At 41.3% G+C, this 17018-nt stretch overlaps 1 protein-coding gene across 3 annotated transcripts in view; it reads right to left on the bottom strand.

Moving 5' to 3' along the window:
- Window positions 1-17018, bottom strand: part of cacna2d2a (calcium channel, voltage-dependent, alpha 2/delta subunit 2a) — a 553278-nt gene that overhangs the window by 31331 nt on the left and 504929 nt on the right. For all 3 annotated transcript variants that reach the window (XM_061874585.1, XM_061874586.1, XM_061874587.1), the window contains one exon: window positions 11533-11593. In XM_061874585.1, coding sequence (XP_061730569.1) covers window positions 11533-11593 — 61 coding nt within the window. The remainder of the gene's footprint in view (window positions 1-11532; window positions 11594-17018) is intronic.

Genomic DNA, 17018 nt, shown 5'->3' with positions numbered 1-17018 from the left:
GATTTGATTAATACACTTTTAACGTTTATTATTACTCATATAATTATTATATTGATATTATTTGTATTCCTTAAATGCATTTTTGCTACGAGTGTGTTGTAAAGCCCCAACTTAATGAGTCCAAAGAAAGCAAAACTTAAGAGAGCTAAGCTTCTACCAAAGGCAACAATCATGAATGGAGCACATAGACAATGTTGACATCTATAGTTATATTTTGATAAAGACGGGAAAAACACGCATACAACAGCAAAAAGGCAACAAATACGTCTGTAGACGCAAAGTTAAATCCTGAAATGCAACCTTACCCAAGCAAAAACGGTACATATTCAACCTGATGGTATTGATACGGATTTTCTTGACCCAGCCACACACAAAGAAGTTGTAGACCTCTATGCTTTTCCAAGCTTTTATCTGTTTTGTATTGTGGAATGATGTCTGGAACACAAGCTAGTTCAATATGTCTGGGAACTCCACCAAAAGATAATCCTTGACATCACTCGACAAATCTTTTTTTGATAAAGTATAGGAATCTGCTTTTTTGCGGGTAGATCTAGGCTCCTTGCATGCGGACTAAGATAATTCGCACTCTGTTAGCTGCACAACAGCTTGGCTGACCAACACAGTTTTTCTCTTTTGGGAAGAAGTCACGTGTCGGAATAGAATAAAATAGGCTTTATCGTCATTGCACAATAAGGACAACAACATTGTGGCAGAAAGCTACCATACAAAGCTCTGTAACCACGACCCATCAGCAGCAGTTAGGGGTTCAGTGTCTTGTCAAGGAAACTTCGACATGAACTCACCAAGCCGGGATCGAACCAATAACCCTCTACCCACTGAGCCATTACAATATGACATTTGTTTGCCAGTAGACATCATTGTTGACATCATTGTTTTGGTGTTGGCTGTCTCCAAATCAGGCTTAAAGTCATTCATCAGCTCAAAGACGGAATTATTGGACAGACAATATGTCTAATATTTTTTTTATTTCTGACAGAAACTTGTTGATTGTCAACATGAGCATAAATGAGGATTCTCTATTTCTTCATCATCTGTCATATTGCAAATACAGCATCCTTCTGATTGTGTCACAGCCATTTGTGCGTTGTAACTGCCGGTTTGCACTTACATTCTAAAAGTGCTAAACATAGACTCAAAACAGCACCCGTTAACAGTTTCAAGTTAGATATGCTAAATCAGGAGTCTCAAACTCAATGTCCACTGGGGCTGCTTGAGGCAGAGTCTGGGCCACATCAGGTATTCAACAAAAAAGCTTTGTTAAAAAAATTCAAATCTTCTCAAATATATTTATTTTTTAGCACAAAATAAGATGAACAAATAAATCAGGAAAAAATAAGAAAATACATGTTTGGGGCTGTGGAATATATTTTATTTCCACTTGGTGTCACTATTGTGTTTAGCCGATGTACGAATAATGTCTCGATGCACTGAAAATGTCATTTACACTACTTTAAACGGTCGGCGGATAACAGACCGGTAGCAGTCCCCTTAGTTTTTGCGCTTAATGTTCATATCTTTCATGATTACACCATAGCACTTGTAGATGGTACAAGGTACCAGGATAGCAGGTGCAAAAAGGCAACTTCTCCCATAGTGTTTGTTATCTGCCGGGGTGTTGTTGATGTAACGTAATCATAGAAACAAAAAAAACAAACATAAAATTAAATAAAAATATATGCAGTGTTCATCGTGCGAGGCAATGCAAATAGCACCGTGCAAATAAAAAATAATGACCCACAAATAATCTGAGTTTCTTACTTTTCTTTTATCCCGCTGCGTACGCATCACTTTGTTTTATTTTGTCAGAGAGCGACATGTATGCGTATAATGTCCTGCGGGGCAGCAACCCGAAAAACTTTTTTAGGTAAGTGTTGCGAATGCAGCGCGCGGGAACGAAAGTCTGGGTGTACCCATGAGAAACGAGGCAGTCAATCAGGCAAGAGAGAAATCTCCATGGCAACGCTGCTGTCACTTTCACTCATTGAGAAATGTTTCTCTGCTTGCATCAAGCCCGGTCGATGTCCCGCCCTAAAAACCATAGCCCCCACCGGGATTGGTAGGCCCGTTCTTAGTAGATCATCTTTGAGAGGTATTAAGTCTTCATATGGATCAGACCCTAAGTGTATGCATCATGTTGATATGGTACATAGGACAGTCATACTTAGGGGTGTAACGCTATGCCTACATTCACATTTTGGTTCATACCTCAGTTTCGGTTTTATTTGAGTACAATTCAGGAACATAAAACTACTTTGTGTTTGTTATCTTGAATACTTTTTTGAATAAAACACAAAACTGCAACCTTCTGGCAGGTAATTCTATAAAAGTACAACGCTAACCGTTTCAATAGTCAGCTAGCCGCAGTACAGACTTCCACAGCCACTTCTTTCAGTTCAACCAACATGGTGCACTAAGGCGTTACCAGGTCGGTTGGAAGACCTAGATCTTCTAGCACCCAGCTTCCGGCTAGGCATTGATCAGTAGGCATCTGAATTGTCTCTTTGCCATGCGAATGAGCAACACTTTTACTCTGAGCTCCTCACCTTATCTCTTAGGGTGAGACCCTCCACCCTCCACCCTTCAGCCGCTTGTACCAGTGATCCTGATCTTTCGGTTGCTAACCAAAACTCACGAGCATAGCAACGTAGAGGGACATTTGCTTTTCGACTCCACCATGATGATCCATCATTACAGAAACTGAATTACTGCCGACAATGCACTGATTTGCCTAAAACGCTTCCTGTCCTCACTCAGGGCCCTACTCTTTTGTTTGCACTTAAGTGTTTTTTAAGTGCTTTCAAGTTATGCATTTTTCTCTAATCCACCCTCTAAACATGCCCACCAGGTCTTTAAATCTGAAAGATAACACTTTACCTTAGAGAAGGCTGTATCAATCCAGGCAGTGATTGTGTTGTCATGGTTACATCCAGTCTTTTTCCGGCTGGATGTAATCAACAATCAGTCGATGAATCGTTATTTACTTGTTATTATAACCATCCCGATGTTATTTGTGATGTACAAATGTATTGTGAAGCAGTGATGCGTTGGGATGGGCTCAGACAGCTGTTAATGTACAGTACGTGCTTGCGAGCGCTAGCTGGACAGCAGACAGTTTGATATTACCTGTCAAAAACTATTCTAATCAATTGACAGACGCTACATTATACAAACCACGTTTCCATATAATTTGGGAAATTGTGTTGGATGTAAATATAAACGGAATACAATGATCTGCAAATAATTTTCAACCCATTTTCAACTGAATATGCTACAAGGACAACAAGTTATAACTGATAAACATTTTTGTTTTGCAAATAATCATTAACTTTACAATTTGATGCCAGCAACACGTGACAAAGAAGTTGGGAAATGTGGCAATAAATACTGATAAAGTTGAGGAATGCTCATCAAACACTTATTTGGAACATCCCACAGGTGTGCAGGCTTATTGGGAACAGGTGAGTGCCATGATTGGGTATAAAAGCAGCTTCCATGAAATGCTAAGTAATTCACAAAAAATGATGGGGCGAGGGTCACCAATTTGTAAGCAAATCGTCAAACAGTTTTAGATCAACATTTGTCAACGAGCTATTGCAAGGAATTTAGGGATTTTACCATCTACGGTCCGTAAAATCATCAAAAGGTTCAGAGAATCTGGAGAAATCACTGCGCGTAAGCGATTATATTACGGACCTTTGACCCCTCAGGCGGTACTGCATCAAAAACCAACATTAGTGTGTAAAGTATGTCACCACATGGGCTCAGGAACACTTCATAAAACCACTGTCAGTAACTACAGTTGGTCGCTACATCTGTAAGTGCAAGTTAAAACTCTACTATGTAAAGCGAAAGCCATTTATCAACAGCACCCAGGAATGCCGCCGGCTTCACTGGGCCCAAGTTCATCTAAGATGGACTGATGCAAAGTAGTAAAGTGTTCTGTGGTCTGACAAATCCACATTTCAAATTATATTTGGAAACTGTGGACGTGGTGTTCTCCGGAACAAAGAGGAAAATAACCATCCGGATTGTTGTAGGCGCAAAGTTCAAAAGCCAGCATCTGTGATGGTATGGGGGTGTATTAGTGCCCAAGGCATGGGTATTTTATACATCTGTGAAGGCACCATTAATGCTGAATGGTCCATACAGGTTTTGGAGCAACATATGTTGTCATCCAAGCAACGTTATCATGGACGTCCCTGCTTATTTCAGCAAAACAATGCCAAGCCACGTGTTACAACAGCATGGCTTAAGTAGTAAATAAGTGTGGGTACTTTCCTGGCCCTCCTGCAGTCCAGACATGTCTCCCATTAAAAATGTGTGGCGCATTATGAAACGTAAAATACGACAGCAGAGACCCCGGACTGTTGAACGACAAAAGCTCTACATAAAACAAGAATGGGAAAGAATTCCACTTTCAAAGCTTCAACATTAGTTTCCTCAGTTCCCAAACGTTTATTGAGTGTTGTTAAAAGAAAAGGTGATATAACACAGCGGTGAACATGCCCTTTCCCAACTACTTTGGCACATGTTGCAGCCATGAAATTCTAAGTTAATTATTATTTGCAAAAAAAAATAAAGTTTATGAGTTTGAACATCAAATATCTTGTCTTTGTAGTGCATTCAATTGAATATGGGTTGAAAAGGATTTGCAAATCATTCTATTCCGTTTATATTTACATCTAACACAATTTCCCAACTCATATGGAAACAGGGTTTGTACAACCCCTGGAAACCATGGAATCACCAGTCTTAATTCAGTTGTTTAATTTTGTAGCACAAAAGCAGATAACTAGTCATTTCAAATGGCAACTTTCAAGCTTTGAGAAACAGTAAAAAAAAATCAAGACTGTGAATTATGGTGGTCAGTAACAGTTACATTTTTTGTGTATGAATGAAATAATTACATTACTCAAAATATAGAATCACCCTGTAAATCTCAAAAGCCAACACCTGCATCAGATTAAATCTGTTCATTAGTCTGCAGTTACACCAGTTGGGTTGACATTAATCATAGCTCCAACACGAGATACGTGATTATCAAGGAGAGGATTATTAAACTTCCCCAAGAAGGTAAATCATCACGCAATGTTTCAAAAGATGTTGATTGTTCACAGAAAGCTGTGTCTCAAATCTGGACCAAACCACATGGGAAGGTTGTAAAAGGCAAGCAGACTACTATACCAAGGAAAGCAACGGGTCAAGACAGAACATTTAAAGATCTCATGTCTTCAAAACCGAAAATTCACAGCAAATCAAAGAACAAAGGGGCAGAAACTGGAGTCACCGACTGTAAGCAAACTGTAAGAAACCGCCTAAAGGAAATGGATGTGATTACAGAAAAGCTCAACAAAAGCCATAAACAACACTTTAGCGTAAAAACCAAGGTTCCAATGGGCAAAGGAAAAGCAATCTTGGACTGTGGATGACTGAGTGAAAGACATATTTAGTGATGAATCATGAATCTGCATTGGGCAAAGTGATGATGCTCAGATGCTGGAACATATGGTTGGTACCGTTCCAATGAAATTTATGAAGACGACTGCCTGAAGATTTCCACATTTCCACAATCACTGCATGTCAGGTAATGGCACTGGAGAGATGGCTGTCATTACATCTACATAAATAAACGCACACCTTTACATTGACATTTTGGAAAATGTTCTCATTCCATCATTCAAAAGGATGTTTGGGGATGATGACATCACTTTTCAAAAAGATAATGCATCTTGCCACAGAGCAAAAACTGGAAGGACTTTCCTTGAAGAAAGATACATATGGGCAATGTCGTAACCTGCAAATTAGAAATGCGCGGTTTGCGGTCACAACTGCGGAGTCCACGGCTAAACCGTTGGGTCGGGTGGGTGACATGACGAAAAAATAGATTTTAAATAGCTTCGGGCGGGTGGCAGTTGAACCAATTCGGAAATATATATTGTAATAATCCCAGGAATGTAGGCTCATAAAACTTCTTCGTTTGTCTTGTCTTTATTGCACAAGATGTAATACAACCACACAACAGCTCTCATGTCTCTAACGCTTTTCCCGGGACAACTCGAACTCTCACTTCCTGTTGATAACGTCACTTCCCTATCTCTCCCGGAAGTCCCGCCCCCCAGCCAAAGTCATTGCCTAACACCCCGTAGCCAGCCGCTACATTATACATAGTTAAATGTTATGTTGAAGAGGTTCATTTAGCCTACTGACGTGTATTTATAAATGGTTGATTTATGTAGGCTAGTAGGTAAAGTGTTGTACCTGACATCTCTTGATGATACAATCCATATATCACGTCACAGACGACGTCACGCTAACATCACGTGACACCTCTGCAGAAGCAAGGTAGCCGCAACTTGTCAGGTACAACACTTTACCTTACTAGCCTATAGAAATCAATCATTTATAAATAGTTAAATGTTGTTACCCACATACGAAAAACGAGCAGCACTCTTTGAAACAGTATGTGGGCATACTTTTATTTTGAAGTGTCTCGTTTGGTCTGTCGACGGATGTAAGGAAGCTACTTCCGGCTTTGGCCAACGAGGTATTTGTCATTTGTTGGTATTTTACTTGGTAAAATGTTTGATCCACATGCAGTGCATGTTATTATTTTTACGTTTGTAACGTGCTTTATTTATTACAGTTTTCACAGTGAATTTGAAGGGAAAGTAAGCCTTCAAAAAAAACAGTTCAAGAAAGCCATTGTGTCCGTGCTATTTGGCGGGAGTTACACTTTCTAACCTCACTAATGCCTTGCATCGTCTATATTAGATATATAACGGGCGGGTGGCGGGCGGGTGTGGCTTTGATGAAATGTTGGTTCGGGTGGATTGTGGGTGGATGACGACTTTAGTGATGCGGTTGCGGATGATATAATTGCATATCTGCGCATCTCTAATGCAAATAGTCCGGATCTCAATCTAATGAGTAAATGAACATATGTATTTGTAAACCCTCTGAAGTGAGAAAGCGGTAACATTAAATACGCTTTGCTTCTTCCTATTCCTTTTCGGACAGGAGGTAAAGAGAAATGATATGAAATTGTGTGATGTATTATACTGTAAGTGTCTTCATGATCCAAATAAACTAAAAAAAAGAAAAAAAGAAGAATGCCACATGTGTGGTGGAAATTGAAGAAAATGGTCCATGACAAGACTTAAACCTGCAAAGCAGATCTGACAACAGCAATCAAAGAAAGGTGGAGCAAGATTGATGAAATTGTTTGTCACTCGTTAAATCCATGCTCCAGAGACTGCAAGCTGTTATAAAAGCCGAAGTGGCGCAACAAAGTACTAGTGGTGTGTTGGGGTGTGCTCATGATTCCTTCATTTCATTCTACTCTAATCCAAAAATGAAACTGTTACGCACTACCACAATTTATATTCTCAAATTTCTTTCAGTGTTTCTTAAAGCCAGAAAGTTGCCATTTGAAATGACTATAAAGTTAAAGTACCAATGATTGTCACACACATACGAGATGTGGCGAAATTATTCTCTGCATTTGACCCATCTCCCTTGATCACCCCCTGGGAGGTGAGGGGAGCAGTGGGCAGCAGCGGTGCCGCGCCCGGGAATCATTTATGGGGATTTAACCCCCATTTCCAACCCTTGATACTGACTGCCAAGCAGGGAGGTAATGGGTCCCATTTTTATATTCTTTGGTATGGCACTATAAATAGTTTTGTCTCATGTCTGTTATCTGCTTTATTTTCTACAAATGTAAACAACTAAATCTGGTGATTCCAACATTTCCAGGGGTTGTATATTTATTTTTTCTTAAATATTCACATTGTTCAACGATCCCAGTCCGGGTGTGATGACCATCCGTCAGTGACAGGATGTTCGAACATGGCAGACCGGTGTGGTCGCACTCACAAGCCACAAGTTTGATAGTTAATGCAGCATCTCGGTGAATTTTTGCAGGTGTCTCAATTGAAGCGGTAAGAATATATTCAAAGTTAAGGTACCACTGATAGTCACACACACACTAGGTGTGGTGAAATTACTCTCTGCATTTGACCCATCCTCTTGTTCCACCCCCTGGGAGGTGAGGGGAGCAGTGAGCAGCAGCAGTGGCTGTGCGCGGGAATCATTTTGGCGATTTAACCCCCAATTCCAACCCTTGATGCTGAGTGCCAAGCAAGTAGGTAATGGGTCCCATTTCTATAGTCTTTGACGTGACTCGGCCGGGGTTTGAACTTATGACCTACCGATCTCAGGTCAAACACTCTAACCACAAGGCAGGTTTTTTTAGTTTTCTGAAAACATTTTTCACTTACACGGAACTGACAAAGCAAATATATTCAAGTCGATGGGAGAAAACGTGGAAGGCCAGATTTGACAGGGAAGGCCCACATTTAAAAGTTGCTCCACCCAGAGTGTACATCTTAGATGAAGGCGCGCACTGACAAGGGGAGAATGTTGCAGAGCCAGAATTTGTGCAATTGCGCATCTTTTTCATTCAAGTCTCTAAATGAGGTGTAGGGTTGTACAGTACACCGGTATTAGTATAGTACCGCGATACTAAAGAATCATATTCGGTACCATATCGCCTCTGAAAAGTACCGGTCCTCCACCCCCTCACAGACACCCCGTCATCGTCACGTTGTGTCATTGCTGGTTTACGAGCAGACGAGCATGTTCGGCAGCGCACAATCACAGAGTACTTACAATCAGACACAGAGTGTTGACAAAAAATGGAGAACAGACGCATTTTGGCTCAAAAACTAAGGAGAAAGGTGAAGTTATAACACTGAAACGCCCTGAGGAAGAAATGCTTTAAGACGTGGCTAGCTAGCTAGCGGCTAAAGTCTAGCCCCAGTCGGCAGTATTTTAGCTACTTCTAAATCACTAATCCTCGCCTCAAAGGCGACAAACACAGTAAGTTTCTTGCAAGTATCATCCCTGCCGGATGAGGAATAGCCAAACATGTTTAAATACACACCGTAGCTCACCGGCGTCACAATGTAAACAAACGCCATTGGTGGATCCACACCAAACATCCACTGTAATGATACCAAGTACAGGGGTGTATCTAGACGATACTACTATGATTACGTCAATATTTGTTGGCATCACGGCATCTTTTGTTTTTTTAAAATGTATATTATGTTTATAAACTCAGGAAATATGTCCCTGGACACATGAGGACTTTGAATATGACCAATGTATGATCCTGAAACGACCTGGTATCGGATTGATACTTAATTTGTAGTATCATCCAAAACTAATGTGAAGCATCCAAACAGAAGAATAAGTGTTCATTTCATTTTAACATACGTGTAGATAGAACATGTTAAAAGAGAAAGTAAGCAGATATTAACAGTAAATGAACAAGTAGATTAATAATCATTTTTTACAGTTTGTCCCTCACAATGTTGCCAAAATAATAGAATGATAAATGACACAATATGTTACTCCATATGTCGGCAGACTAATTAATAGCCTTTGTTTGCTTACTTACTACTAAAAGACAAGTTGTCTAGTATGTTCACTATTCTATTTAAGGACAAACTTGCAATAAAAAACATATGTTTAATGTACCCTAAGATTTTTGTTAAAATAAAGCCAATAATGCAATTTTTGTGGTCCCTCTTTTTTTAATTTTTTAGAAAAGTATCGAAAAGTATTAAAGTCATCTTGGTACCATTCCCAAAATATTGGTATCAGACAACACTAACGTGTACTGTACAAAAACGGTGATGGAGTTACACCCCTAGTACTACATGTATAGTACACACAGTAAACATGCAGCGCCATTCACAGAAGGACTAGTCGACATTTTACAGTCAAGATGACACATTGTTGAGAGTGTACAGTACAAAGCAAACACATGATGTAGGAAACGTTGGAGGTGGTGTGCCGTTAAAGGGGAACATTATCACCAGACCTATGTAAGCGTCAATATATACCTTGATGTTGCAGAAAAAAGACCAAATATTTTTTTAACCAATTTCCGAAGTCTAAATGGGTGAATTTTTGCGAATTAAATGCATTTCTATTTATCGCTCTCGGAGCGATGACGTCAGAATGTGACGTCACCGAGGTAGTCAACACCATTTTCTCCACCACATTACACGCAGCAAGTCAAATCAACTCTGTTATTTTCCGTTTTTTCGACTGTTTTCCCGTACCTTGGAGACATCATGCCTCGTCGGTGTGTTGTCGGAGGGTGTAACAACACGATCAGGGACGGATTCAAGTTGATTTATGTAGAGTGTGCATCGATTAGCACGGCATGCTAATCGATGCTAACATGCTATTTAGGCTAGCTGTATGTACATATTGCATCGTTATGCCTCATTTGTAGTTATATTTGCATCCAGCCTTTCCCTCGACCCACATTTAATGCCAAACAAAGACATACCAATCGACGGATTTAAGTTGCTCCAGTGTCAAGAGATGCGAAAGTCCCTCGTTTGGTTTTTACCGGCAATGCTACGACAGATATGGCACAGAGATGGCAAGAATGTCTGGATATCCTGCGACACTCAAAGCAGATGCATTCCCAACGATAAAGTCAACGAAATCACAAAAGTGAGTTTTGTTGATGTTATTGACTTATGTGCTAATCAGACATATTTGGTCACAGCATGACTGCCAGTTAATCACTGCTAACATGCTATTTAAGCTAGCTGTATGTACATCTGTAGCTGTATTTGCATACAGCGTTTCCTTCCACCCACATTTAATGCCAAACAAACACTCACCAATCGACGGATTTAAGTTGATCCAGTGTCACAAGATGCGAAACTTCCGAAGTGTGAAGTGAAGTGAATTATATTTATATAGCGCTTTTCTCTAGTGACTCAAAGCGCTTTACATAGTGAAACCCAATATCTAAGTTACATTTAAACCAGTGTGGGTGGCACTGGGAGCAGGTGGGTAAAGTGTCTTGCCCAAGGACACAACGGCAGTGACTAGGATGGCGGAAGCGGGAATCGAACCTGCAACCCTCAAGTTGCTGGCACGGCCACTCTACCAACCGAGCTATACCGCCCCGATCGTTGGTCTGCACATTTTACCGGCGATGCTAAGGCAGACATGGCCAAATAGGGTCAATAGCTATTCGCTCAATAGTTTTAGTTTCTTCTTCAATTTTGTTTTCTCTATCTGCCTCCACACTCCAACCATCCGTTTCAATACATGCATAATCTGTTGAATCGCTTAAGCCGCTGAAATCCGAGTCTGAATACGAGCTAATGTCGTTATATCTTGCTGTGCTATCCACCAGTTGTTTGTATTGGCATCGCTATGTGACGTCACAGGGAAATGGACAGTGGCTTCGCAGATAGCGAAAATCAGGCACTTTCAAGCTTTTTTTAGGGATATTCCGGGACGGGTACAATTTTGAAAAAAACTTTGAAAAATAAAATAAGCCACTGGGAACTGATTTTTATTGGTTTTAACCCTTCAGAAATTGTGATAATGTTCCCCTTTAAAAAAAACAAAAAACCTGCTGATGATCAAAAAGGGCCACGATAAAAACACCAACTATTCCACACAAGCTACCTGGGAGCAATGAATACATGTCCTTCAGACTCAAAACTGTTTGGCAGCAGTGACTCAAAATCTGCAACAGAAAGGAGGAAGATTATCTCGGAAGAGGAGGAGGCTGTGGAGGAAGGGGCGGAGTTGTGGCAGCTGTTCTTCACATGTGCGAGGGGGGGTGGGGTAACAGACCATGGCGACAATAGCGTGAGCCACTATGATGCCTCCAATGGAACCTGACCTCCGTGGATTAGCTTTCCTTACTCCAGCTTTAATGCCGCGTTTGGGACGTCTGAGAAGTGGCGTCGTGTCGAGTCGGCAACTTCTCAGACGCGCGACGACAGCGAGCGCGTGGCGGTCAGGCAGGCATCAACATGGCCGGGAGGGAGGGCGGTCGCCCCACAGACCGGCAGGCGGAGGCCGAGAGACGCTCAAGGGCAGGAGATGCACTGCATTGTGACGAGCAATGGAAGGCAACGTCACCTGCGCCATCTTCAACACGCCTGATGATCGTTTGCTGACGGCCACAATCGGGTGCCCGGGTAGTGTGCGCCCACAATGCCGTGCAAGTCCGGGGTCAGGGTTCACTTAGGGAAGTGTTGGCGGCCCCTGGCGGTCTGAGGGGTGAGTCGGGGGTGGGGGGGAGGGGTTGTGCGAGAGGAGTGGCACAAGTTGATGGAGACAAGGGTTAGAGAGGGAACACACAGGAAGTCAGCTGCACCCAGCTGACGCCTGAACACATGGGCGGGGTGGGGTGGGATGGTGGTGTGGGGGTGGGGTGGCTGTGTTAGTGTGTGTTGGCTGCAACACCTCCAGCAACTTCAGCTACGTTACTTACTAGCTCACTTAGCAGGATTATGGTCAAACGAGGGATTACGTTTAAGTAGCAATCAAGCAAATGTCATTTTTTTCCCCCTGTTCAAATCCACTTGAAACAGGGCCAAGTGACCACACTCAATGTTTGCCCGTTAGCGCACACTTTGTAAGGCGTGTTACCGCCACCTACAGGACTGGAGAGGAACATGTCATGATGTGTCAATCAGACCAGGGGTCGGGAATCTTTTTGGCTGAGAGAGCCCATCCATCCATTCATTTTCTACCGTTTGTCCCTTTTGGGGTCGCTGGAGCCTATCTCAGCAGCATTCGGGCGGAAGGCGGCGTACACCCTGGACAAGTCGCAACCTCATCGCAGGGCCAACACAGATAGACAGACAACATTCACACTCACATTCACACACTAGGGCCAATTTATTGTTGCCAATCAATCTGAAAGCTCATCCATCCATTTTCTACCGCTTATGACCTTTGGGGTCGCGGGGGGCGCTGGTGCCCATCTCAGCTACAATCGGGCGGAAGGCGGGGTACATCCTGGACAAGTCGCCACCTCATCGCAGGGCCAACACAGATAGACAGACAACATTCACACTCACATTCACACACGAGGGCCAATTTAGTGTTGCCAATCAACCTATCCCCAGGTGCATGTCTTTGGAAGTGGGAGGAAGCCGGAGTACCCGGAGGGAACCCACGCATTCACGGGGAGAACATGCAAACTCCACACAGAAAGATCCTGAGCCCGGGATTGAACCCCAGACTACTGAGGACCTTCGTATTGTGTGGCAGACGCACTAACCCCTCTTCCACCGTGAAGCCCCAATCTGAAAGCCAAATATTTAAAAATGTATTTCCGTGAGAGCCATATAATATTATTTAACACTGAATGCGTGCATTTGTAAGTCAGACCAACATTTTTAGAGTATAATAAGTCTCTATTTTTTTTAATAACATTGTTATTCTGAAGCTAAACAATAATAACTATAATACGTCTTACCATTAGTGCAACTTCTTGAACATGTGCGGTTGAAACTGGATGGATGGATTAAAATTCATGAGAATGATTTATATTATGAAGGCTATTTTTGACACTGTGACTACCAGCGGAATTATTCATTACTTACCGTTAAAGTTAAAGAGTTAAAGTACCAATGATTGTCACACACACACACACACACGAGGTGTGCTGAAATGTTTCCTCTGCATTTGATCCCCTGGGAGGTAAGGGGAGCAGTGAGCAGCAGCGATGGCCACGCCCGGGAATCATTTTTGGTGATTTAACCCCCAATTTCAACTACCCAACCCCAATTACTTATTGTGTTAAGCATTGTCAGCTAAGATTTATCTGAGAGCTAGATGCAGTCATCAAAAGAGCCACATCTGGCTCGAGAGCCAAAGGTTCCCTACCCCTGTGTTAGACGCTGAATTTAGGATTGCTTGGCCTGGCTGTGCTTAGAGAAAGTCACTAATATGCAGTTCTAAAAATAATCTACAATCAACCCCACAAATAAAACTACACAAAAATACTCTCGTTCAAATTCAGATTCCTTTCTACTTTTCATGACCTAAAAACTGTTTGTTGTACTACTCTTCTGGCTAAGTGTCACCACCCTGCATTGTAATTGGCTGTTTTTATGCTGTTACGTGGTTGGACAGAATAAGGTCCATTTTTAAAGCAGCGCTAGATGTTGGTTATAACATCAGTGGGACTACTACATCTGATCCATTTCATTGATGCTATTATTTGCTTTGACACTTTATTTCAACATAAAGTATGAACAAAATATTGTTAAAAAAACAACTAAAAAAGCTACATGGAAAGTTTAGAACAGTCCCTCCAGGAATTTGTCATGTCACGATTGCGCCAAATCACCCTAATTTAAATCAAACATTGCAAAATATGGGCAGCCTGCAACTTCCTCGCACATTTTGACCATTCAGTGTCAATTTCCCCAGTCTAATTATTCTCTGAGCGGCGCTCAAATATGCCTGCAACTAATTAAAACTTATGTTTGTCTCTTGTGTAGACGATGCAAGAACAACAAGATGTAACAATATATCAGCCTTTTATTGATCAAACGCATAGCTCAGACCTACTTCCTATTTCTGTCTACGACACTAAGCCTTCTGAGTGACGGTAGTAAATAAACATTACCTCTTAGTTTACATGTGTTTATATATTTATTTAGCCTTTTTTTGTACACAGCAATTAAGAACATATTTTCATTTACAATGCTGACCGAGCAAAGAAGCAACATTTACTTGTTAGAGATGTTTAAGAGTGATGATAATCTCTCATCTTCGTTCATTCACTAACAAATATAGCACTACAGATCGCTCTCAACAGTTCACAAATGCTCTTAATGTGTGAGAGTAAATGTATAGAAACATAAATCAATGTTTAAGATGGACAAACGCTGGAATGTCTGCAACTTGTGGACGACAGAGCAGAGAGCGAACAATAACTAAGCTTTGGTGGTGTTTATTTCTGTAATTATAATTCATTATTACTATTATCCATCCATCCATCATCTTCCGCTTATCCGAGGTCGGGTCAGGGGGGCAGCAGCCTAAGCAGGGAAGCCCAGACTTCCCTCTCCCCAGCCACTTCGTCTAGCTCTTCTTGGGGGATCCCGGGGCGTTCCCAGGCCAGCCGGGAGACATAGTCTTCCCAACGTGTCCTGGGTCTTCCCCGTGGGCTCCTACCGGTTGGACGTGTCCTAAACACCTCCCTAGGGAGGCGTTCGGGTGGCATCCTGACCAGATACCCGAGCCACCTCATCTGGCTCCTCTCGATGTGGAGGAGCAGCGGCTTTACTTTGAGTTCCTCCCGGATGGCAGAGCTTCTCAGCCTATCTCTAAGGCAGAGCCCCGCCACACGGCGGAGGAAACTCATTTCGGCCGCTTGTACCCGTGATCTTATCCTTTCGGTCATGACCCAAAGCTCATGACCGTAGGTGAGGATGGGAATGTAGATCGACCGGTAAATTGAGAGCTTTGTCTTCCGGCTCAGCTCCTTCTTCACCACAACGGATCGGTACAACGTCCGCATTACTGAAGACGCCGCACCGATCCGCCTGTCAATCTCATGATCCACGATCTTCCCCCACTCGTGAACAAGATTTGTAGGTACTTGAACTCCTCCACATGGGGCAGGGTCTCCTCCCCAACCCGGAGATGGCACTCCACCCTTTTCCGGGCGAGAACCATGGACTCGGACTTAGAGGTGCTGATTCTCAATCCGGTCGCTTCACACTCGGCTGCGAACCGATGTACAATAACTTGACAATGAGGTCTAAAAATGTGTTTTGACTGTATTCTACTGTTTCCTTTAACTCTGTGTGGTATAAAACGAGTAAAACATCAATACAGTATTTGTTTTATAATTTTTTTGTTGAAATCCTGTGCTTTTTGGGGTTGAGGTTACAAAAAACACTTAAAACATTGATAATACATTTCAACATCACAAGCTGATGTTAAAATGAAAATAAAGAAGCATTAGGAGATTGCAACTTTCAGTAAAACCTGCTGCAATTTTAGACATTTTTGGCAGCAAAATCCTGGAAGGACTGAGAATCACAATGAATGTGTTATTTATTGAAATTAAATGTCATACATGATTTTTTTTTCTTCCCAAAATAAAAGTATTTCATAAGTAGTGTAGTTTATTAAACACTATAACTATTAGTACTACTAAAGTACTACATTCCAATCACTATAAGTAGTATTTGGGAAGCAGCATGCACAAAAGTTAGTAGACGATGTTAGTGGATGCAAATTCCTCTAGTATTGAGGCTAAATTAATACATCAGAAATTAAAGTGGTTATTGATATTCTTCTATAATTATTACTATCGTTGTTCAAGAAGAATTCTGCAAATAAAATTCCCTAGAATCAGAATTCATTGTTTAGCTCAGATATACACTCAGGCCACAAGACACAAATAAATGTATTTGATCCAAAGTGACAACACAGATCTGAACAACATGTATTATCTATGTGTTATTACGTAAATGAGATGTGGTTGTATTGTACAATTAGTATGTGTCAATGAAAGGGCATTTTATGACTTTTCTTAATTGTATTACATGCTATAGTATGCATTTAATGTTTAAATTTTAATGCGTGATTTTTGTATCTCTTTAACTAAGGTATCCAGGGACTGCAGATGGGAATGAGCTATTTAGATCTAATCTGGTGCAGAACATATTAAAATAACATTTAGTGACATTTTAGTATGGGGAACATATTCACCATGAATTAGTTGCTTATTAACATGCAAATTAGTAACATATTGGCTCCTAATTAGTCATTATTAAGTACTTGTTAATGCCTTATTCTGCATGGCCTCATTACACAACCAGTAAGCCATTAACTAAGAGTCTTCCCTCAATAACCTCAGATTTATTGCTTATTAGTACTAAGTAAGGAAGTTTTTGTCTGTTCTTACATAAAAAAACACAAAACTACAATAACCCTTACCCTTAAGTCTTACTTAGAATATGTTCCCCTAGTGTCAAAATAAGTCTAAATTAAGTCTGTGTTACTTACAATATGTTCCCCATACAAATGTGTTACCTAACATTTATGTGTTGAATCTCTTAAACAATCAAATTACACCAATAGAAAATGTAATCAGATCCAACATTTTATCATAAAATAGACAGATAGAT

The sequence above is a fragment of the Nerophis ophidion genome, linkage group LG16 (genome assembly GCF_033978795.1).
Source record: "Nerophis ophidion isolate RoL-2023_Sa linkage group LG16, RoL_Noph_v1.0, whole genome shotgun sequence".
NCBI lineage: Eukaryota > Metazoa > Chordata > Actinopteri > Syngnathiformes > Syngnathidae > Nerophis > Nerophis ophidion.
This window is presented reverse-complemented; position numbering and strand designations above follow the sequence as displayed.